Below are 25,693 nucleotides of genomic sequence, written 5' to 3'. Positions count from 1 at the left end.
TATAAAATGAGTAATCTTTTTTTAACCATACAATCGAAAATATCTCTCTTTATATAAAATAATATTATACATTCAAGTCTTTTTGTCAACCAAATTAGTCTAAGATAACAAAATCAATTATGACTAGCATTATTCCAAATCTTATTGTTTAATTTGGTTAGATTTAGTTCATAAAAAGACTTGGCGTGTAATATTACTCTTATAAAACCCGAAAACACTTAACACACATATCACGGCATCGAATGGTAATAGAGAAGATTACAAATTAGCAATTTTAAGGCTAAAGAAGCATGTTTTCAATCATAACACAAAATTAGGAAGGAAACTTAAAAACATATAATTTACATGAATAAGTGTGAGAATAATTGACAAAATCCTCTTAATTTAATCCAAAATATACCATAAAATAGTGGTTTATCAATCTCCCCATATTTAAACATTAGCATGTCCTCATGCTAAGCTCAAGGGAACCAAAAGAGTGAAGGAGAAATGGTGAGACTTATGCAATATAACTTATTTATATGAATGCAACTACATGCTAAATGTTGCTACCTAATTGGTTAAAAGTAAATAAATCCTCCATGAACGAATATAAACTGAATCCCACTAATTCAAATCTCAAAATAAAGTACAAGTAGACTTGCAAGAAGAAAGCTCGTGAAAGTCGGAAACAAAGAATCGAGCACCGAACCCTTACCAGAAGTGTATCTGCTCTAATTGCACAAGTGTTTAAGAGTCGATTCTCTCGATTCTCTATTAATCTTGCTTTCTGAGACTTGCTCTTCTTCTACCAATCAACACAAATTTAATGTACGGATACACATATCAAGAGGTCTTTTCAAGGATTGTAATAGGGTTAGGGTCAATGTAGGAATGTATTTGGTTAAGTGGACTAAAATCCAAATCCTTGATTAATCTAAACTTCTCACCTAACCTAAGACAAACCATGTAATCAAAATACAAAACCTAACTACCCATTAACCATGTTTTCCACATATTCATGCATCCCAAATTTAAATACAACTCATATGCATTGCTATCACCACTTACTTTGGGAAATTTTGTCCCCTTTTATTGCTTTCTTTTTTTTCTTTTTTTCTTCTTTTTATTTTTCTTTATTTTTTCTTTTTTTCTTTTGTTTTTCTCAATTCATATGATTAGAGTATCAAATGCATGAACATGCGCCCAAAATTCTTTTCACATTTTTACAAAAAAGTATAACATACCCAATTCCCAAACCAAATGTTTTCACACCCAATTTTTCCACACTTAATTCATATAGACTCTTACTAGTCTAAGCTAACCAAGGATTTAAATCAAGGACATTCATTATTTTCTGCTTAGAGTTAGTGATGAGCTAAAATAAAGAACAAATGGGGTAAAATAGGCTCAAAATTGGTTTGCAAAGGATGATAAAAGGGTAAGGTCGTTTGGGTATGTGAGCTTAGTGAAACAAAGGCCTCAATCACATAAGTGCATGCATACATCCAACAATGGAAATATAGAATCAAGCAATATCACAATTTTAGAGAGAACAACACACACTAAAACTGTGTGTTCGAGCTCTAAAATCATGTTCCAAATTAAATTTTCTTAGGCAAGTTCAACAAAATTATTTTATTCAAATTAGTGAAATGCCTTAAAACAGTTTCTTAAAAAGGAATTCATCATTTCAACCAAGTAGTACCTAAATGCAAGCAATTAACTACGCATGCAATCTATTATGCAATGCAACAACTAATCTAACAAAGAAAATTAAATATTGGTGTTGGAAAAGGAAGTAATTACCCACAGAAGTCGGTCTCGACCTCCCCACACTTAAAGATTGCACCGTCCTCGGTGCATACAAAGATGAGCAAAGTGGTGTCAAAATCTGAATTCTGTGCATGCTGCAGAATTTGTGATTTCTAGTTTGTGTGCACACGCACACCACATGAATTTTTGAACCTGTGCACATGCACACACGGGGACATGGCTATTGATGGGAGCACTAGCACGCGCTGTGCGCGCACATAACCAACGAAGTTCTGCAAGCTGTGCGCACGCACACGTTGGAAGGTGCATTCTGTTGAGGGCGTTCGCACGCCTTGTGCGAGTGGACAGAATTGTAAAATTTTACACTTGTGCGTACGCACACATCTATACGTACGCACACATCTTGAAAATCTCCTGGGCGTGTGCACGCACACCCTTGTGCGTACGCACATGCCCTATTTTTCAACTAAAATCTTATTTTTAACTATTTCACCTTCCCAACAAGCTTGTAAACTTCTGTGACACTCATTTAAGACTTTTTGGCTTATTTTGGATATTAAAACATAGAGAAAAGTCTTAGGTGGAACTAATTGGTATTTTTCTTGAAAAGTTAGAGAACGGAGGCTTAGGATTCTAGTGTACTGAGGACGGGTTTGGTAGAGTGAGAAGGAAGAATAGTATATGAATTGAGAAAATCGATGAACTAATGAGTTAGGAATGGAAATATTGAACTGAAAGTGGTTGAGATGAGTCGATGACTCAGAATGAAATGATGGATCCATGATATACTAAAAATTTTTTTCTGAAAATCATTGAAGTACTATTTTATACTGAGATTGTTGAGACGCTATGCGCCCGGCAAAGACGGTGGTTGGATCCCGCCTGTTGAGGTAGCGGCGGCGGTGTAAGGGGCGGTGGTTCGTCCCGCTTACGTTAAGATGTGAGGTCCGTGGCAAGAGTATCCTGCTTGTATCCCTTCGGATCGCTAGAGTGTGCAGGCACAAAATCCTGGACGGTGTTTCGAACACCATATCTCGGGGGTTCCCAATTATAATTTCGAAGGGCGACATCTCCATGGAGATGTGTCAGGTTGGTAGTGGACCCAACAATGTGATATCACAGGCAATAGGACAGGCATTCATCATGTGCATCTTCTATTTGTTTGTTTGTTTGCTTTGCCAACTTGTAATTGCTTGCCTAATTGTATAACATGCCAAATTGCCTACTTGAATTACTTGCCATATATGCCTATGCTTGTGTTTTACTTGCATTGATATTATATGTGTTTTCTACTAGGATTGAGGAGGTTCAGAAGGCGGTGGCGATGGGATCGCATGGAGGATAGATTGGTGAAGACTGTGGGACAGCGGAGAATTGTTAGACTAGAAAATCCCCTAAGTTAGATTACCCCTTTTTATGTTATGGTTTTTAAGTTATGATATATTGTTTTAGTTATGCTTTAAGATGAATCTTGTGATAGCTATGAAGTTCTAGGATTATCTCTGGCATCCCAGGATCTTATATCTTACATCACTGGGCATTGTTTCTATACTGAGAACCTCCGGTTCTCATACCATATTCTGTTGTTGCTTTTCAGATGCAGGTAGCAACCCACCTCGGTGAGTTGTTTTTTATGGTGATAGAGCAGAGGATCCTGGATATGTTTTGGGAGTCTTTTTTATTTTTTTGTATTAATTTGCCTAGAGGCTTATTTTGAGAGAAAAACTTGTATAAGCTATTTTAACTTTCAGGTTTCTGTATGGTCTGTATATAGCTAGCCGGCTTAAACTCTGCGAGCCGTAGCTAGATCTTTATACTATCAAACTCTTATATTTTGTTATATTATATCTATTCCTTGTGCGTTAAGTTAGTAGCTTTATGAGTACATTTTTCACTTTTCAAATCCTATTTTTGAGCTGTATCCTTCATCGGGCTTCTAGAATATATTACTTCTTTCTATATATATTACGTATAAGCTTTAGAATTGTCGTAACCTCTTATTATCCTTTGCTTTACGATGCGTGGTAAGGCTTAGGGTAATTAGGGTGTTACAATTTGTCTTGCTTGCTCCAGGTCAGTGATTGTGATGCCTAGGTAGTAGTAGCAGTAATAGATTATTCCACTTACTTCAGGTTGAGCTTTTAAACACCCGCATGGTTAGTAGCAATAGTAGTGGTTTAATTCCACTTGCTCTAGGTTAAGCGTGTAGTTACAAAGGGGTTGTAGCTCAGACCCACTTGCTCCACAATGGGTGTTTCTCTCCTCGGTTAGCTACCAGGACATGTCGCGTTGGCTATATAATCGACAGATGATATCATCAGCCATAGGGCAAGCATACATCATATGCATATGTGTGTTTTGTTTGATTGTGCATTAATTGGGCTTTCCTATGTGATTATTATGATTACCTGCTATATTTGCTACCTGTTGTATCTGTATCCTACTTGTGTTTGCTTTGGCTGTATTATTTGTCTGTGCATCGGGGTTTTAAAGGATTGGAGGAAGGTGGAGTTTAGGACTTAAGTTAGAAAGGAATTAGAAATAAGAACCTTAGATAACCTACCCTGTTTTTGGCTTTCAATTTATAAACTTTAAGATTTAAATCTGAGTGTCAGAGTTTTAGAATTGCCTCTGATTTTCCCGAGACTTTATATATTAATATGTGGGCACCATCACCATGCTGAAAACCTCCGGGTCTCATTCTATACAAATGTTGTTGTTTTTAGATGCAGGTCGAGAGGCACTTCGCTAGGCGTCTAAAGTTTCGATCGTAGCGGAGTTGGGGATTTTTTGCTCTTATCTTTTGATATGATATATGTATATTTATATATGTACTAGTCTTCTCCTATATGTATGTTTTACTTTTGTGCCTCATAGAGGATTGATGGAAACATCGGGTTGGTTTTGAGTATTTTGGATCTTGGGATTGTATACATGTATATAAATATTCTCTGGTCAGCCTCGGTTTCGCAGGTTGAGCTCGGAGCTTGACTATTTTGTATCCTTGGCACTCTGATCCTATATATACACACTTTCTTTGTATGCAAGTAATCGTTACCTTGAGCGTTGCGCTTTTATTTTTCACGTTTTTTCTTAACCACCCTTAAAGGCTCCTTGAATATTATATTTCTTCAATTATATATGTATGTATGTTTTATTTTAGAGATCGTAACACCACACCACCTCTGTTTTACGGCTTAAGCGTAAAGCTCTGTGTGGTAGGGTGTTACAGTAACAATTCCAACAGTCGCAAGGATACAGATTATTGGATTGTTGCTGTTGTCAGTAAAATTTTTTCCTGCACCCTTGATTATTAAATTATAACTGGATGACTTCAGTATTCTATTTAATTTTTAGGCACCGATAATGCAATTAAACCTTGTAATTTGTTTCTTAGACGATGGCGTCACAAAAAGGATGAACTTGAGCATCAAGGAGGCTATAGTACTTCCTCCTGGTAGACAGATCATTCTGGAGTTTAATATAGAGTTGCAACTGATCGGTTAGGCAGCTGGATTGTTAAGTGGGTTTCTAGGGAGTTTGGGTGCTAACTTTTAACATTTTTCCATTAATGAAGAGAGTTAGAAGACAATGGACATTACTCTAAAGAAACATGAATACGACACAGTTAAGGTATAATGTTAATTTTCATAGCTTATTATGTTATGTAAAATATGATCTATATATCCTTATTTTTCCTTTTGTTGACATGAATCGCCTTATGTCTCAAACTTTTAGTGGACCTTTCGGTATGAGGAGGATGACAACGAAAAAAATGGGTAATGATTCAAAGAATAGGAAAAATATGAAAAGAAGCAAGAAATAACTTATTTCACAAGTTTTATAATGACAGAAAGAGTTTAGAAGAAAACGTTAAGTGTAAACAATTAGGAATAGATGCACAGCAGTAGAAATGGTTCCTTCAATATCGTTTGAAGGACTCTACGAAGGTAATTAATATTGAATTGGTACTACATTTAGTGTTGCAATTTTAATCATTTTGAATATGAATAAAATGATTGATTGAAAGTGATAGAATTAAAAATCCAAAATACCAGTCCAATATGTTTTTAACCCTAAAAAAAAAGACCGGGGCACAATTAAGGAGTCATTACATTATAAAATTCATTATATGATCAATTGTATTTGTGTCTGTATTTATAGCAAAAGTGTAGATAAAATGCTCTAAATCGGTCGAAGCAACTTTATATACATATTGTGGGTTCGAAGACATTAGCAAGGTGAAAGGATGAAGAGGTAATTATGTGTCTATTATCTTTCATATATTTTTTCGTGTTTTGTGATATTCATTTATTACATGTATGATTGTGTAAATATTTAATGTGGTTATAGTAGAAATTACAGCAAAGGCGCATTGGTAGAGGAGAGATATGGGATATGGCTCATAAAAAAAAGGATGGCTCGTATATGAATGATGATGCACGTGTTGTTGGAGTAGGTATTGATTAATAATTATTTATGTCTCTTACTCTATTCATGTTGCTAACTTCGAAATCACAATAACTCAACTCTGGTATGTCTATAGGAAGTGATTGTGAATATCGAGAGTCAAGATGGTTCCTCGAAGGAGATTTCACATAGTGATTCACTTGTGCGAGTCCTTGGAAAGGAGCACACATTCAGGACAAGTTCGGGGGTTAGGTTTTGGACTATGTTCAACCGAAATTATTCGTAATCTTACACATCAATCGAACTCTGGAGTGTAAATTGAGAAATATCAGAAGGAAATTACAGAATTAAAGGCAGCGGCAGCAAAATTAAAGGCAGAGGCAGCAGAAGAGAAGGCAAAGAGACAGACCATGCATGGAGAATCTGTTAAAATACATAATCCAATAGCAAGGAGATACTTTACCCCTGAAGTTGATATACAACTGAAGTCTTTGGAGTGTACAACAAAATAGAGATCTTTTAACAATTTAATTTTTTTGTTTCCTTTTTAAACAGTGCACTTTGAAAACAAATTGCTATTAACTATTTTATTTGGTGATTTATATGTATAATTTGAATTATTCTAACATTGTGTTTTACATGAATTATGTTTTTTTTACTATAATTGAAAACATAATCAATTAAATTAATACGTAACATTTTCAAATTAATTTTTTTAAATATTGATTGTGATATAAAATAAAAATTCAAATAAACTATTTAAATAAAAATAAAAAATATGAAGTGTAGCGGTGGTTACCATTCAACGCCGTAAAATTTATTATTTTATATTTTAACTACATTAAATAGCAACGATTATCTAACTGCTGCGAAAAAGGTCTCAAATCAGTTTTGGTAAACAGCAGCAGTCGTTAGTTGCTGTAGAATATTTTTGCCGCTAAATTTTGTTTAGCATTGGTTCTTCTGGTAGTCAAATAAAATCACCGCTAAAAATTTACCGACGCCATATATTTTAGCGGTCAATTAACTATTGTTATACGTTTAACGATGATAAAAGAATCGCTGCAATCCAAAATATCAACTGCTGCTACCTGTCGCCACTACAAAAAAAGGCTATATTATAGGAATTTGTTAGCGAAGGTTTTAAAAAAATCCTGTAAATTTGAATTTGAAAACAAAACATTTTTTTTATTTTATTAATAAATTTATTAACGAGAGTTTTAATTTTAAATATTAGGGTTTTTAAAAACCCCCTTAAATTAAAAACAATTTGGCCACACAATTTTTGCAGGCGCAAAAATCTCTTCTTCCCGCGAAATCCAATTTTTCCTCCTCCCACCCTTTTTTGCTCCCACTCTCCGAACATTGTAACTGCTTTGTTCTTTGAATTTCTTCATTGATTGCTGTTGTCCGTCATTCTGCCTCGCGTTAGTGTTGCTGCTGCTGTTAGCGGGCGCATGTAAAAGCTGTTGTTCCTGCGAAGCATTCGGGTTCAGGTTTGGGTTCCTCTTGCTGCTGCTGTTCACGTCATTGCTGCTGCTGTTTGCGTTCAGAGTGGCAGCTGTGCTTTTATACAAAAAGGTAACAATTTGGTAGCATATACAGATAGAAATTGTTAGGGTTCATATACTCATTTTCGAATTGCATGTATGATAAATAAAAGAGGGATTTGTTGCCATGGTTATACAGAGCTTTGTTTATTTAGGTTAATGTATCCTCCATTTAAATGAGTTGCTGCTTGAGTCCCTCTTCAATGCTGATTCTTGATTTTGTACTGCTTCTGTGTTTTGTTTTTACTTTTTTTTAAACTTCATATTAAATCGATAGAAGGAAAACAGAAATAAAAAATTTGAATACACAAGGAACAAAAAAATCATTAGTAAACAAGAAAAGTGAATTCACAAAAAAAAAGAATTTGTAATGTGCGTCAACTACAATATCTTCGATGTACAGTATATGTCTGTTCTTAGAGCTTATAGTGCTTTCAATGTTCTTTAAATGTATTTGTTGCCAATACGGGGTACTTTTTTATTAGATCGGAGTACACATGTCCAGCACTTGTTGTATATGATACAAGTGATTTTCAGTAATAACTCATCACTTTTAGATGGAGATCACAAATAATCATGTGGGGATAAGGTTATCTTTGAAAAATTAAGAGATTTCATATCATATTTATGTTCTCATACAACTTAGTCACTTGCAAATGTTTATCAAATGTTATTTTACGCAGAAATTTTATATTACCAATTGCTTAAACTTTTCCCATGATTTAGTGGTTGCTAATATATCAGTACTTGTTTTGGATGAATCCTATATGGGAGACAGCCTTTAAATACTTTTTTTTTCTATTCTTCACTTTCACAATGATCCCTCTCTCCATTTCTGCATTTTTTTCAATCTCTTTCTCAATACAAACAAAGATATTGAGAAGATAAAAGCATAAAATAGTTTAGTTAATTTAATTTGGTTATCTAGCTATAGCTGTTGTCATTTCTTGCTGAATGACTTATTATGGCTGAACAATTTGGATCAGAGTTGGTTATTCCTTCTCATATAAAACATAAAATATATTCACTACTTTTCTTATCCAACTCACTGTCTTCTCATCATTTCTCAATAATGGTAAAATTTTACTAAATATATATCTAGAATAATAACTTAATTGTGAAAAAGAGGAAGAATGACTCCCATAAAACGTGTTTGCTGAATGCTTCATCTCTTTCTCTCAATTTTTGTTGATACGTATGCTTGCTCATATAACTTCTAGAAGCTTTCTTTCCAATTCAAATCTGTTGCACTATTCCTTTCTTTCCTGTCTGCTGCTGCCGTTTTGCCAGTTGTTAAACCACACATTTTATTTCATTTTATTGGTGTCACCATGTTATGTTCTTTTGTGAAAAATCTGAGATTACATTTATTATTTTTTAGTTTGTATTTTAGTTATTAATTTAATTTTTTTAATTTAATAATTTAACAATATACTCATACTTTTAAATATTAATCACTAATTAATAACAAAGAACAATAAATTTTGATGAATTTGTAATATTCTTTTCTTTTTATTTCTCATATATCAAGATTATATACTCAAATTGACTCCGAAGTCCATGTTACCATGATAAAACGTTATCTATATCTATCTATTATTATACTACTAGCTAGGTTTCAAAAAGAAGACAATGTCTTAGGATTCTTAATTAAATTCTTGGCTGAGTACTATATATGGTATATTAATAGTTTTGTGGCTGAGTACTATATATGATATATTAATAGTTTTGATTCCTACTAGAGTACTTTTACTACATAGGCTTATTTAATAGAAAATTGGAGGACTATGAACTAGTAATACATCAAAAAAAAGACAAAAAAATGTAGCGTAAGCCTTCAATTGATATTTGGCTATAGGCCTTGATGAGATCAATAATTTTTTAGAACTCTGTGAGTGGAGATTGAAAATAATAACTTAGTAATTTATTAGATGTTATAGATTTTTTCGAATTTGATATTTAGCTTGTTGAAAGGTGAAATAGTATTTAGATACACCAAGCTCATTTGAAAAAAAAAATATTTCATGCTTCATTAATTTGGACTTTTTTCATTTTTCAATTAAAATCTGCTGAGAAAATTTGAAGCATATCTAATATAAGAAATTTAAAGTTTTCAATTTTTTATAAATAACTTTTTTTCTATTTTCCTCTCCTATACCTAGCATGATGTTTTAGGAGAGCTGGATTTTTTCATAACCTGTTAGGTACAATTCAATATTGCAAATTTCATATGTGGGAATTGATTAAGGAAAATTATGTGCTAAATTTGTAGATAGAATGAGAAAATCTAGATGATTAAATTGTGAATATAAAAGACAGAAATACTCAGTTTTAACTTATTTTGATAACTTCATGTAATGAAACTCTTCTTGAAAGCTCCATAGAATACCCTGCCATCTATATATACGAGTCAGTGTCATAATCACTCACAGTTATTATTATTAGTGGTATGAATCATATTATCATGTACTACTAATTAATAACAAATCATTAGTTACATGCTTAAGATGCATTCTTTTTTATTTGATTAATACGCATATTGTAACATAATAATAACGACCCTTGAATTTTTATTTATCCTGGAAGGCATAAGTTGTAATGTTTGTTTCGCTGTGTCAGTTTTGTATTCAAATTGAGTTCATCCTGTCTTAATTGAAGTTAAAATAAAGGGAAACATTCTTGTTTTTGATAATTGAGTTTTTTTTGTTGCATGTTGTTATTCAAAATAAAAGTTTTCATTTGCTGATACTTATACTAAACTATTTTAATCTTTTTTTTATTTGAAAATTGTTCTTGTAGTATCTGAATAGTTGATTTGGCATATTTGTTGCTCCTATTTCACGGATACATTCGGTTCTAATCCAATTTATTCTGTTGAATTCTTTTACAAGGTAATTTTCTGACTCAATAAAGTAGTTACATGTTCTTTATTCTGAATTAAATAGTTATAATTTTTTTTGGTGATTAAAATAGTTATAATTGTTAAAATTCTATGTATCTCATTTTTTGGAATTTAATTTTTGAAATACATATCCTCCCTTCTAGGTTCCAGTGATTTTTTTTGTTTTTTTAGTTTTCGGTTTATTTAATTGATTGACATGATGAAACTTCAAACATATTTCTGAACAGCTAAAACTTAAACATAAAAAACACGTAATAACATTTCCATGTAAACCAAATTTATAAAATATAACTCTTTTTAGAGTTTCTTACTAACATAAAAATAAATGATTAACTGTATAAATAAATATTTTAAAATACTTTAGAATGGTATTCTTCGAGTCTTGAAGGGTTTAATATATCCAATAATTAAATTAGAACTTAACTTTTTATAGTTAGAATGGTTGACATAAAAACTTATAATATTTATTGAATATATTTTTGATAAAAATTTAATTAAAAAACTAACAAAGTATAAACTAAAACGAAATTAATTACATATAAAATAATTATTCAAGTCCTTAAAGGTGATATGAAAAAATATTTACTTATAATTTAATTTAAAAGATTAAAACTTAAAAAGTTGTAAGTTGTAAAAAATCTCTATTAGTCTGCACCAATAAAACACCACCAATACTTAAAAGTATAATAAAATATTTTTGTGTAAAAAAATTAAAGAAAATCAACGAGACATAAAATAGCATTCAAAAATAAATTACTGATTATACTGATTATGATAACGAGTTTTAATGTATTAATTACTGTACCAAAATAAATTAATTATTTCTTTTCAATGTTACAACTTAGTTTACTTTTTGGTTGCATAAATTAGTTACAAATGGATAGAACTTGGATTGAAAAACCTCGAACAACAAAAGAATACCAAGACGGCATAAATGAATTCCTTGATTTTGCTTTTGCGAGAGCGGCCATTTCGGATAGAATATGTTGTCCATGTCCACGGTGTGCGTTTGGAAAATGGCATAAAAGGGACACAGTTCAGGATCACTTGCTCTTAAAGCCGTTTCCCAAGAACTATCTTGTTTGGAATCGTCATGGTGAGATACAACCTGCTGAGCCAAGTAGTATAGAAGTGCAAGCGACACCATATCAAGAGAATCCATTAAACACATTAATCAATGATGTATTCGGCCACCATGGGGATGAAGGTATAACGGGAGTGAATGATGCAGTTATAGACAATGGAGGTGAAGACATCGCAGATGAAAGATTACATGAAGCCTCTTTTGATGATGGTAGCGAGTTCAATGAATTTGTAAGAGACGGAAATGAAAAGTTGCATGAGGGCAGTAAATGCACAAAGTTGGAGTTTATAATCAAATTGTATCACATAAAGATTTTGTGTAGAATAAGTGATAAGGCCATGACTATGATATTGAATTTGTTGAGAGATACATTTGATGGAATACAGTTGCCTTCTAGTTTTTATTTGGCCAAGCAAGTAATTTGCAAACTTGGCCTGGAATATACTAAGATAGATGCTTGCCCAAACGATTGTATGTTATATCTAGATGACAATCCAGATAACGTACAAGACACATGGAAGTATTGCGGTATATCTAGATGGAGCCCTAAGAAAAAAAAGAAAAAGCAAGCTGCAAAAGTTTTGCGATACTTTCCATTGAAGCCAAGGTTGAAAAGATTATATATGTGTAGCAAGACGGCTGAACACATGCAATGGCATAATTCTGCACCTGCAAGAGATGGATTACTGAGACATCCAAGGGACGGCCAAGCGTGGAAGGATTTTAATGCGACGCACACTTTGTTTGCCGAAGAGCCACGAAATGTTCGCTTAGGTCTTGCAATTGATGGTTTTAATCCCTTTGGAGCCTTGAGTTCTACCAATAACGTTTGGCCTGTGTTCCTGATTCCATACAATCTTTCGCCTTGGATGTGTATGAATCACACTTCTTTCATCTTATCAATGATTATTCCAGGAAAGAAGTCTCTGGGAAATAAGATAGATATGTACTTGCAGCCCCTTATAGATGAATTGAAAGATTTGTGGAACGATGGTGTGGAGACCTTTGACTCATCATCTGAAAACACATTTAGAACATAGTACACAATTCATCTACGGATAGCTCACCACCTAATCATGATTCCATAATGCAAGGCGATCCGGATAGTACTACGGATCACTCACTTCCTAACCAAGGATCCCAAGAACATTCTAGGCACTTTGGTGGACGTCAATCTTCTGAATATTGGACAGTGGAGACAATAGGTATGGTGCACAATAAATTTGTTGTCTCATGCTAAGTTTCTAGATAATTGCTTTCTAAATAAATGCAAATGATTATATTTTAATCTTTATATGTTATTTTTTTATGCAATTTCTGGTATGAAAGTAGAGAAGTGATCAAATGATTTCTGAATATACAGTATGCCAATATGTATAGATCTAATGCTTTTCATTCATGTAAGTTTAAATTATATATAGCATTTTTTAGTTTGTTGGAATACACATGTTTTCAATATTTAAAACTGAATCTTTTATAGAGGTAGTTTAATCAATAGTGTTTTAAAATAATCAAGTTTATTCCATTATACTCTTCCGTTTTAAAATAAGTCAAGTTTTAAAAAGGATAGTTATTTTAAAATAGAGAAAAAAATAAGTATTTGAGTTGTATACTTATTCGGCAGGTTTAAATAAATTTTTTGAATCAATAAACTTGGTTTATTTTTAAAGTTTTCTTACAACAAAAGAAACAAGGAAAGGGCGAATTTCTACAATACAGATGGATTTCGTTTAAAAAAGTATTAAGTCGTTTTATATATTTTCTTTTTATATATCATTTTGCAATTTTAATTATTGGGAAAAAAGAATTTAATAGAAGGATTTGTCTTTTAATATTAATTACTCAATTATGGTTTTTGTAATGCGTTTAAAATTTCTTTAATATTCTCTTAACAGACAGATTCGTTACACGTATCACATCCCACATAATAAAATAATAACATAAGATACATAGTTCCAATCATTCATTGTTCTATATTGCTATGATTGAATGATGCTAAAGTTTATTTAGTTGGAGCCATATGTTAAAAATTTCAATGGTCTGAAAATTTAGCCCAAAATATTTCTTAAATTTTTTACCCAACTCCCGAGTCAGAAAATAAAAATATGAAATAGTACTACTCCTATATTATTACTAGACAATAAGGTTATATGCATATGTATTGTTCAACGTTTTGTGAAATCTCATTATGTACTATTCGGACTTTTAGAATGGGAACATGGCAATGTGTGAATTGCTCTCTCTATCTCTCTTAATTAATTGGATGTCCAGTTAATTACTTTATGATTTGAGTAATATAATGATCATATCCAATAATTAAGGTGGCCAAATTGCATTCTTAATTAATTAATATCTCAATCCAACTTGGCCATTGGTAAGTGTGACGAAACTAATTACATTTCATATTTCACTGCTTAATATTTTATGTTTTTCAGTCCCAACTATATATATGAACAAATCTGAAAATTGGAATATAATATATACCACTTCTCCAAGTTTCTCATTTTCTAAATTCAAATAAAAAATATTTATTAGGTTATAGTCTTTGACAAATTATATGTTATTCCTGTATATATATGTATATACATACTAGTGTGTCATATATAAAGTTACTTAAAATTGCTCATATGTCAATATTACCTATGATTCACGAGAGAAGACAAGGAGTAATAAGTATTCCTAGATTACTTTGATTAAGCTTATTCCCCAACATAGGAAACATTTTCTACTTATTCATACATATAATTAATTTTATATACAAAGAGTTTATTTTTAAAATTTTAATTTAGTTCAAAAATTAATTTAGTTTAAATTTTTAAAACTTACATAGGAAATATCTGTCACTAATTTAGTTTATTAATCTTCTATTATTTTTCATAAATTATTTTTTATATGCAAATAAAGGCACAGATGGAACTATTAAGACTAGAAGACTAAAAGTTAAAGAAATGGATAATTTAACTAGAGATGAGCAAGTTGTAGTAAACTTTGAAGATCAACAAGCTATTGGGAAAAGCTAAGGTTTACTTGCTGGATATTTAGGGACATTAGCAGTTGATTATAAGTTATTTCCAATCAACTTCTCAAAGTGGTCAGGACCTCTAGGTATACCTCAATCTAGGTTTGAAGAGTGTTTTAGTAACTTGCTGAAGGTATGTATTATGAATATTTATTTTTATCAAATGCCTATTAAAGTTATACATTAATAATGACATCTTGTTATTTATGTATAATTCTTTTTGATAGCCAAAATTTCATTTCAAAATTTCTGAGGGCATTGCAAAGCGATATTGCAAATTGAGCCTTGCAAAAAAGTGGTCACAACATAGAATTAAGTTGTGGAATGAGTTCTATAATCCATGTATGAGTAGACAAGCAATCATTAATAATGTCCCAGTTGGCATCGACAGAGATCAATGAGCATCCTTCATTCAATATCGGTTTCTACCTTCTACAATGGTAACATGCTTTCTTTTTTAAAATTAATATTAATATGTGATCAATTCTTTAATTTTCATTTTTCTTTTTTAATAGGAGATGTGTAGGAGAAACAAAGAAGTTCGCAAGAAGCAAACAAATTCCCGATACTGGTGGCTCAAAACCCATCTCAAGGAAAAGACATGAAATAGTATGAACTATAATTCATTTTTTTTTGCTTTTACTAAATTATGTTATGTTTCTTAACTTTTTTTTTTATATTTTTTTACATAGTTTTTACAAATTGGGCGAAAAATTAGCCGTGGAGAAATGTATATAGCAACTCATAAGAAGAAAGATGGGTCCTTGGTGACTGATGAAGCAAGGAATATAGCGGTAAATTGAATTTATTAGTCTAATTTACTAAAAAATGTAACTTCAGAATCCGACAAGTTTTAATGGTATTTTATTATATTTTTGTTGTTTAAATTTCAATTGTAGGAACAAATTGAACTACTTATGACTCAAAATGAGAAAGATGAATCTGGACCATCCACAAATGATGCTATTGGCAAAGTGTTTGGGGAGGAACATTCTGGTAGGGTGCGATGCTTGGGAATGGGAGCTACACCTACTAATACTTTCAGAGGTGCCAATCATCCTGGCCAGTTTGTTAATTCTTCAATTTCAATGTCTTCTACCAATTACTCCCAAGCTGATTTTAAACGTTTAGAGTCTAAATTTGATGGGACATTGACTGCACTAAAGGCTTATTTCCTTTCTAAAGAAGGAAGAATTCCTACTGAACTTACTAGTATATTTGACCACGGAACTCAGGTAAATTGCCTTCTCTTGTGGCATTTATGTTGCACTAATCATGTTGAAAAAATTATGATGAATCATAACTGTTACATTAATCTAATGTTCTAGCATTGTTAGTCTCGTATATTCTAACCTCACACCTCTACTCTTTTTAATTTTTTTTTTCAAATTTTTGACATTTGAAAAGGTTAATTCTTTTTTTACACTTTGATTTTTTTTTCTTTAAAGTTGTTGTTATAGTGTTATAAATGTTGGTAATTTTTAGGTTAACAATTTTGTTTTAATTTATTTAGGCTAATGATGTTGAGAATGAAATTATTACACCAGCAACAGAAAGAGCATCATCATCAGGTGGAAGCAATGAAAATTGTGAAGACATTGTTTAGTGTTATTTGAAAGACTGAGTAGTTGTGAATTCTTTTTCTTTTTTTAGGATATTATGTTAGATTTTATTTACTAAACAAACTTATTCAAATAGTGAACTTATTAGTGGTAGTTGTGAATTTATTAAATTTTAACATTTTTAATTTTTAGGAATTGATATATGAAGACAATGTTAATTAAGATATTATGCATTTTATTATAATATAAAAATGTTATTATTCATTACAATGAGTTATGAATTACATTTATATTTTATATGAATTTATTAGTATTAAAATGTTCCATATTTATTAATATCTTATAAAATAAAAAATTATATATATGCATAATAAAAATATTATGGTAGTTTTATTTGTGTAGTGACTTTTAAATTGAGGCGGTTTACAATTTCCACAAATATAAAAAATAGATTTTAGTCTTTTAATTTTGTAGGGGTTAAGAACTCCCACAACGTCAATCAAGACCGCCACAAAATAAGGTAACTGGATGCTTTCGAAAACCGACGCAATATACTGAAAACCCCCACAATTTGCGGAGGGCAAAAAACTCCCGCAATTTAAATTTGACATAGCGTCGGTTTTTTAAAAACTCCCGTAATTAAACCGTAGGACACCTAACTCCGTCAGTTTTTGAAACTGCCGTTACACAATTTGTGGGGGTTAAAAACCCCTGCAAAACCCAAAAAAAACCCCGCAAATTAGTGCCTTTTTTGTAGTGCGCTTCTCTTGTAGTTAACTTACAAGTTTTTAGAGATTGAGTTGGCCTAATTCACAATCCCGTAAATTGGACAAGTGCTTATATGTTTTGTGAATCACATACATGAGCTGAATTGAAATTTTTTTCACTTTTTTTTAATTTATTTTAATCATGTCTAATAGTTTTATACAAGAAAATGAATTTAAAAAATTTAAACTACCAAATATTATATATATGAGTGAAAATAAAATTATTAGCTATATTAAAAAAATTCTAAATAACATATATTTTTTCTATTAGAAGAAATATGCGGGTTCAAATATTAGCTACAGGTATTTTTTTTTTCAAAACATCTAAACTCAGAGCTGTATTTTAATATTTAAAATTAAAAAGAAAAAAACTTAGATGAACTTAGAGTAAGATAAATTTCTTATATATACTCTGCATCATACTATTTTTTTTTTCAGTGTCACACCATTAGTGAACTTGGTGAAACAAAGATGGAATAATGAGCATCTAACTAAGAATTATTTGTATAATTTGTTAGGGATAGCTAGAGCTCCTTCCAAGTTTGGACATACTTTTCCTTTTCTCTAAACTTCTCTTTGCTATTTGTCTCATAGAAAGAGTTAAAGATAGCTTTGGATTAATCCTAGTAGTGGCGTTATAGTGGTTGCAAAAATCCTTATGTTGGTTCAAAGCATCTTCCATGGCCAGCACCACCACTCTCTCTTTTACAGCTTCAGCACAAAGGCCACACACCCACTTCCCACAATACCGTTCTTGAACTTGCCTTTTGTAAACTCTGGTGCACTCTTCCTTCAATCCACAGCACTCGCATTCAGCTTGTTCCACTTCTTCAATTATCGTCTCTAGCTCCGACTTTACTATTAGGTACTTCTCCATTTCTTGAGACACGTCCGACACCGCCTTTCGAAGAACAACCTTCTGCTCATTCTCCGCCTCCGCCTCCTGCAAAACACATTTTGAAAGCATATCATTAGACACGTTTTTTGTACCACATGAACAAATTTATGTCACACGACAAAATATATAGAACATTTGTATACTAAACAGTACACATATTCTTTTGTATTTTTCTCCAACCCTGCCTTAATGAACCTTTTTATTATTATTATTGATGTTCTATCATTGATTATTATTCATCGGGCTTTTCTTTGGTGAAGAGAAGAATAATGCAAACCGCGAAGATTTTTACTAAATTTAAAGAAATATGTACCTTACGCATGACAAATTCTTTTTGGTGGGTTTTTTTTATTTAAAAAAGTAATTTTCATTCTGCCTAAACATTACTACTCTTCACCATAACATTACTCTTATTCATGTATTTGTTTACATTTTATGATAATAATTTTATGATATGATATCAAAATTATTAAGATGTAAAAATATAGAATTTGACACTTAATATTTACAAAAAAATATTTTAATATAAAGAAAATAATAAAAAAGAAAAAAAATATGATATGTTAAATGTACACTAAAATAAATTATCAATATAGAATATATATTAAAATATAAAATACATAAAATAAGTTAAACAAATAATAACTAATTTTAGTGATTAATTTTAGTTTATAAATAATATTTTTAAAAATATATGCAAAAATAATTCATACAAATTAAAAAAAATGTATCACGTCAAAAAATAATTATTTATATATTTTTTTATCAACTTAATCACTTAAATTTTGCAGACAAATAATTTTATGAGAGTATTCACTACAAAATCAACAATATTAAAACTTGAATCTCATCTAAAAGATCACAATAATGGTTATGTATAAGAAGAAGAAAAATATATGCAGTATTGTTAGAGATATGAACGTATATATGGGATAAGATAGATATAGAGAGCACCATGAAGGAAATTAATAATAAGCTTGATGAACTCTTTGTTGGTGTGTCGTCTTCTTCTTCTTCTTTTTTCACGTCGCTTATGTGAGCTTCGTGCATGTTGATACGTTAATTTTTAAAGATACAAGCTTGTGCTGTATATGCGTGTATTTATATACGAAAGGGTGGTTGAGATCATAATAATGTAAAGTCAAGTTAGATAAGATTTTTTATTGACAACTAACATCAAATTAAATAATAAAGCTGAGGCCTTTACAGAATGAACCATGGTAATTTGTATTTGTACATATTAAGTCCAATCCGCTATCATGATTCATGAGTAGTCCTTTTTATTATTAATTGGTCCACTAGCTAGCAATATAGCACTGCAACAATTAATATAATCTTTCTGTTGATGATATGCATGCTTGATATAGAGAAAATCAAATTCCATGCATCTATATATTTAGGCTCATTTTTAAACACTTATTATTTATTAAATATCGTTATATTTTTTTTGTTAACCAAATACATTTTAATTTTTTATTTTTTATATTTTATATTAATAGTTTAAATTTAAAATTTAAGATATAAATTGCAGCATATTAGCATTCACTATATATTTAATACGATAAATATTTAACGTATTCATTTTATGTTAAAAACTAAATATACCATCTTGACGAGTTAATATTCAATTTAACTAATAAAATTTGAAATCACATTTAATTTAATTCTTAAAATTTTAATGGACTCAAATTATATCTTGCAATTTATAATTATAATTTACATTAATTTTTGAGTTAATCTCTATTAATGATGTGTTGATTTGATACATTAATTTGTTATAATTTAGATTTTTCATTTAAATTTTATGTGATTAAGATTTATTAGAACTTCACAAATTTGATTGTTCTCAAAACCACAAAATTTTCAAATTGAACTTGTTATTATCGTCTTCATACATGAGAGTGTTGGAGATCTAATTAAACTTTTAGAAAAATTTAGTAGATATTATTCACATGAAATTTATGTAAAGAGTCTGAATCTTAACAAGTTAACGTGCAAAATCAATATACTATTTATAAAAATCAACTCAAAAACTAAAATAAATTACTATTATAAATTTTAAAGACCGAATTAAGTCCATTGTAATTTTAAAAATCAATTTAAATTCAATATAAATTGAATATTTACTTTCATTTTAACTATTACTTGTAGTAAAATGCAAAATCCACATAAGATAAGTTTGTCTCTTACAAATTATTCAATATTAAAAGGAACATATGTGTATGAATTCAATGTATAAAATTAAATAAGTACAAATAATGCACCATATTGAAGAAATACGTATTACTGTGTATGCATGTACAAGTTTGGAGACAAATCTAAATCACTTTATTATATACACTTATTAGGTTATATAGCTAGCTAGCCCTTCCCAGATTTCCAAGACAAGTGGAACTAACTATATTGTTTTGTGTCTATAGCTGCAACTCGTGAAGGTTCAGAAGAATAGTGCATGCATTTAGAACAAGTTGCACTGACATGCCAAATCCTTACCCATATACGTGGCCACCTTTCTATCATTCAAACGTAACTAATTAGAGAACAAAACACAACTTAGAGCTAATTACATAAGATTGTTGTTTTTCCGGATATAATTGTCTTCCGGTCTTATTTTGTATGTAAGGTACGCCAGCTTAATTTCATTCACCAACAATAACCTTATGTGATTAGTTCTAAGTTGTGTTTCTTTGTTCCTTACTAGTTAAATATAGTGTGTATATATATTTGGTAATGTTAGAAAGAGAATAAACAAAAGTTAATTACTTTATTAAATTTAATATATATAATTTATATGAAAAATAGTAAGAAAATATTATCTAAGTTGAATTTTGAATTGATATTTTTATTTATTTTGTATAATTCTAGCCGTAATTCAATTGATTTTGAAGAAATAAAATATTTGAATCAATTATATTGCATCAAGACTGAAGATAAGAAAGATTTTTTAGAAGATTTGTGGAGATTCAAAATTAGAGAGAGAGAGAGAGGAAAAACTATGAAGGGGTAAAATTTTGGATACGGGAGGAGAAGAAATTAAAAGATGTTAAGAACAACCTAGTTTTTTTGGATCCTTGATGTTTTTCTACTTTTTTTATTTATTAATATAAATTGTTTTAAGATTCGGATTCAGGGATTGATCTATACTCCTGATTGATGTATTAATGTTCAAATATTAGAATATGCTAAACAAATTGTTACCCTAAGGTCACTGCACTCGAGGAATTATGGACTTTGACTATAGTTAAGAGTAATTCGATTAATGATTTCATTAAATAAACGAAAATAGAGAACGGTAGGTATTATATAACCTTGAATGCTAGATGAAGTTAGTTTTAACACTCGTCTCTCATATTTTTATTCTCATATTTTAATTATTTTATTAGGTTTTAGATTTTATTTATCTATCCATTCTATTATTTGAACACTCAAATAATGACAATTATTATAAACAAATTAGTAATTGATTAACAATTCTCATCAAGAGAATGGCAACCCTTTTGTTCGGTTTTTTTTTTTATTACTTGTGATCTCTGGAACACTTGTCAAAATTAAATCGTATAAATTAACTAATTTGGGTTGGTCGAGTGGTCAGCTTACCCATTCGCTTAAATAAGTGTGGGATGTTCGAATCCCGTCTTTGTGTATGCAACAACCTAGATAACCAACAACAAACCCTTAAATTGAACTCCGGTCCACATAAATTAGTTTTTAATGGCTTGTCAGATTGGGAAATATCGTAGGCAACAAAAAATAGTATAAATTTGATAATAGTTCGTTATTGATTAACTCTCAAGAAGAGAAATTAATGACTTTAACTAACGTATTAATCTAATCAACTTGAATTTATCAAGTGGCTATTTCTGTTTGTAACAATTCATTAACTACAGACAAATTCTTAAATAGAACTTTTTCGATTTGTGACGAATTAATTAGTCTTTGACATAAAAGATACTCCAAAAAAAAAACTAACATTTTATTTAAATGAGACCAATTATAAGATAATATCAGTTAGCCAAATTTTTAAGCTAAAACTAAATCAATATTCTTATTTCCGTCTTAAATTAATTATTATCGCTTTTTTTTTTAATATTAAAAACTCAACACATACATATGTGTATGCGTTTGTTTGTTACATATATTCATATTTTGAAACGTAAGAATATTTCCTAAAATTTCGTTTGTGAATTTGTGTTTTAATTTAGAGGCCTGGGAAATGGAGGAGAAGGATTGAAAATGCTTATAATGTTGCTTAACTTTTGAATTCTACAATATATATAAACCCTTTTATTATTTCTAATTCTCTCTCCTTCCAAAAGTCCTAATTAACTCGCAAACAATGCAACTCTTAAGAAAAATCAATAAGTAAACAATAAAATCTTAATATAAAGTAAGACTATATGCATGGTTACATTTTAAATAAATAAAGTGCATGCACTCTTGTAACCATGCAAAAGTGCAAAAGTGACATTATTTATTTAACATCTGTGAAAAAGACTTCCAACAAATTTCCTTACGTTGAATCTTCACATCATGCAAAATAGTGACATTATTTATTTAACAAAAGTGCAATTTATTAAAAAAATCTTTTAACTGAAATTATTTCTAGTTATTAGATATACCTGTAAAATCCACAGGTAACAACTTATTTCCAGCTATAATTGGCTTTCTAATTTTTATTAATTTCGTTAAAAATTGATATTTTATTAAATATCTTATTAGTTCCTTATTTATGTATCATTCTCGAAACATATTTTTATAAATATATAACCAAATGTCTTCTTGCTTTATATTGTGCTTATAATTTTAAAATATATAACCAACTACTGTCAAATATTTTTTTTATTCAGGAATTACTTTTTATATTTAATTGAGTAAATTACTAAAAATGCACTCAAATAATTGTGTCACCGATAAAAATACACTTAAATTTTGTTATCGACAAAAATATTCTCAAATAATCTAAAAATGCGACAAAAGTATCCAACATTAAATATATATATTCTCAAAAAATACTTTAAAAATTGAATTTTGATGTAATTTTTTGCAAGCATGATTGGAAATATAAAATATTTATATTCTTAAAATTTGGTGATTTTTCACTAAATATATATTTTTTTGTCAACAATCAATAATACTTTTAAAAAATCACAAAAAAATATAGTTAGCAAAAATTACCAAATTTTAATAATAAAAATATCTCATTTTTTAATCATATTTACAAAAAATTATATCAAAATTCAATTTCTAAATCATTTTTTAAAAATACATATTTAATATTGAATATTTTTGTCGCATTTTTAAATTATTTAAGTGCATTTTTATTGATAGAAAATTTCAAATGTATATTTTTGTCAACAATAAAATTATTCGAATACATTTTTAATAATTTACCCTATTTAATTTTAGACTACCAAATTGAAGGATAAGAAATCAATGATTATACGTGTTTTACATATAAAGAAAATCAATAATCGATTCATGTCTTTTCCGGTTGTTTTTTTATCTTTTATTTTTCTTTATTTTCTCTTTATTTATTGGCATGCACCCACGGTCATTGTCTCTTTCCTTGTTTTATTTTTCAACTTTTTAGTCACGTAAATCGTGGTATTTTCTTCTATTTTATACTTTCGGTTGTTTTTTCCTAATGCACTCATAAAACTTGCGATTTACTTGTATGTATGCATTATTATGGTAAATTATTGGTTTTGCATGTGTTTTATAAAGGTTTAATTATTCTGTTAATCCCTATAATTTCGCAAAATTTTTAGTTAAGTTTCTATACTTTTTTTTTCGTTTTAATTGAGTCTTTGCACCAATTTTTTTTTAATTGAGTCTCTACATTTTTTTCCTTTTATTTGAGTCACTGCACCAAATTTTTTTTTAGTTGGGTCTCTATACAATTAAGCTAATTATTAACAAGAATGACCTAATTAAAAAAATGGTGCAAAGACCCAATTTTAAAAATAGTATAAAAACTTAATTGAAAATTTCGCAAAATTATAAAAACCAATAGAATAATTAAACCTTTTATATATATATATATATCATCTACAAAACTCACGATTTAAATAAAAAGTGAGAGAACAAAAATTTTATTGGAATTAGTTTTAGGACAATTATGTAGTACTATTTTTCAAATCATTTATGGAACTAAATTATCCAAAAAGTGGAAACTTCAAATTGGTAACATTTTTTAAACGTCGCCAAAGATATATAATTATCATTGCTAATATAATGGATTAAGATATTATAAAGTGAAAAAGTTGGTAAAGTAATAAAATAAAAAATTAATCACTTTTAAATTAAGATAGTAAAATATACATTTCATAAAAGTTATAAAATCAATAGTAATTAATCGCTCATTTTACCAATTTTTTCAATTAAAAAAAGAGAAAATTTCACTTCTCTCTTCTACGAGATGCTAAAATGACATTCCCTTCTCCTATATTTTATAAATGTACATTCCCCTCTCTTCTAACTTTTAAAAAACATCCTCTTTAATCTATTTTAATTTTTTGTGTTAACAAATATTAACTTTATCCAATTTTTTAAAAAACATAAATTATTTTTTGAAAAAATATCCATTAGAAAAAATTTTATTTTTTATCATTAAATTTTGCTTACCAAAATACTTTTAATAAATTATTTTTTTATTAATTAAATTGTATTTTTATTAAAATATTTTTAAAAAATTAATTAATTAAATTATTTTTTTCTAAGATACCTATTTTTCAATAATTTTTTAATTATTAAATTATGATTTTACTAAAATTTTTGTTAACAATTATTTTTATATTTACTATTAATTTTTCGATATCAATAAAAAATAAAATTTTTGTTAATGGGTATTTTTTTAAAAAATTTACTTATTTTTTTTAAAAAATGGATAAAGTTAACATTAGTTAACCCAAAAAGTTTAAAATGGATCAAAGAAAAAGTTTTTTAAAAGTTAGAAAAGAAAAAAATATACATTTATAAAATAAAGAAGAGGAAAATATCATTTTAGCATCACAGGAGAAAGAGAAGTAAAATTTTATCTTAAAAAAAAATCTAAATTCCATCGTAATAATATATAGCTAACACATGTGCGTGCATTCAGTACATTGCATTTAAATTGTTTGACTTAACACAAAAAAAATAATATTGGATATTGACACCAATGCTAAAGGAGCTTAATTACTGCATGTAGTTCATGAAAAGAGAAACTTGATTTTATGGATTATCCCTTTCATGAAAATGACTTTGGACACCCCAAAGCACAAACTAATTTAGGGTTTAGGACCACCATATAGTTAATATTATTTGTAGCTAGTTGCTAGTTGTTACCCCAAAGCAAAAACATGAGAGCTATAACAAGTGCCATATTCTAGCTATGACCCCAGGCCTAACTAGGTTTTCTGATCTTCATGATAATCTTTATCGGTCGTGCCTAGGGTAAGATCATGGAAAATTGCAATTTTTTTTTCTTTTTTTAGATAGTGTTTTTCATTCATAATGAGTAAAACACGGAAAGGATAGTAAAGTTGATAAATGCAAAGGTCGCTACTAAGGGTCACCACTCATAAAAATAGAAAAAGTAATTTTTATTTTAAAGTTGTTTATTTGACCATAATTAAAAAATATACTCTAAAAGATATATATAGATTAATAATAAAAGTATAAATTATTAATAAAATTAAAGATTTGAGAGAAAAAATAATTATATTATATTAATGATTTTAACTAATTAATTTAAACAACGACACT

General features: G+C 29.3%; 3 protein-coding genes across 3 annotated transcripts in view; 2 read left to right on the top strand and 1 right to left on the bottom strand.

Moving 5' to 3' along the window:
* The first annotated feature begins 11,493 nt into the window (after nt 1–11,493).
* Nucleotides 11,494–12,741, top strand: LOC107470695 (uncharacterized). The gene has a single exon (XM_016090106.1). The coding sequence runs from the start codon at nt 11,494–11,496 to the stop codon at nt 12,739–12,741; it is 1,248 nt and encodes a 415-aa protein (XP_015945592.1).
* Nucleotides 12,742–15,089: 2,348 nt separating this feature from the next.
* Nucleotides 15,090–16,326, top strand: LOC107470694 (uncharacterized). Its single transcript, XM_016090105.1, has 5 exons — nt 15,090–15,160; nt 15,236–15,329; nt 15,413–15,514; nt 15,620–15,955; nt 16,234–16,326. Exons 1-5 carry the CDS (start codon nt 15,090–15,092, stop codon nt 16,324–16,326), a joined length of 696 nt encoding a protein of 231 aa, XP_015945591.1.
* A 1,237-nt stretch (nt 16,327–17,563) lies between these two features.
* LOC107470693 (uncharacterized) overlaps nt 17,564–25,693 on the bottom strand; it is a 28,507-nt gene continuing 20,377 nt past the window's right edge. The window contains exon 2 of the mRNA XM_052255677.1: nt 17,564–17,992. Coding sequence (XP_052111637.1) covers nt 17,564–17,992 — 429 coding nt within the window. The remainder of the gene's footprint in view (nt 17,993–25,693) is intronic.

The sequence above is a fragment of the Arachis duranensis genome, chromosome 10 (assembly GCF_000817695.3).
Source record: "Arachis duranensis cultivar V14167 chromosome 10, aradu.V14167.gnm2.J7QH, whole genome shotgun sequence".
NCBI lineage: Eukaryota > Viridiplantae > Streptophyta > Magnoliopsida > Fabales > Fabaceae > Arachis > Arachis duranensis.
This window is presented reverse-complemented; position numbering and strand designations above follow the sequence as displayed.

Coding starts and splice junctions, on each gene's coding strand:
- LOC107470695 (XM_016090106.1), top strand. CDS start 11,494: ATGGATAGAACTTGGATTGAAAAACCTCGAACAACAAAAGAATACCAA.
- LOC107470694 (XM_016090105.1), top strand. CDS start 15,090: ATGTCCCAGTTGGCATCGACAGAGATCAATGAGCATCCTTCATTCAAT. Junction 15,161..15,235: donor GGTTTCTACCTTCTACAATG/GTAACATGCTTT, acceptor CTTTTTTAATAG/GAGATGTGTAGGAGAAACAA. Junction 15,330..15,412: donor CAAGGAAAAGACATGAAATA/GTATGAACTATA, acceptor TTTTTTACATAG/TTTTTACAAATTGGGCGAAA.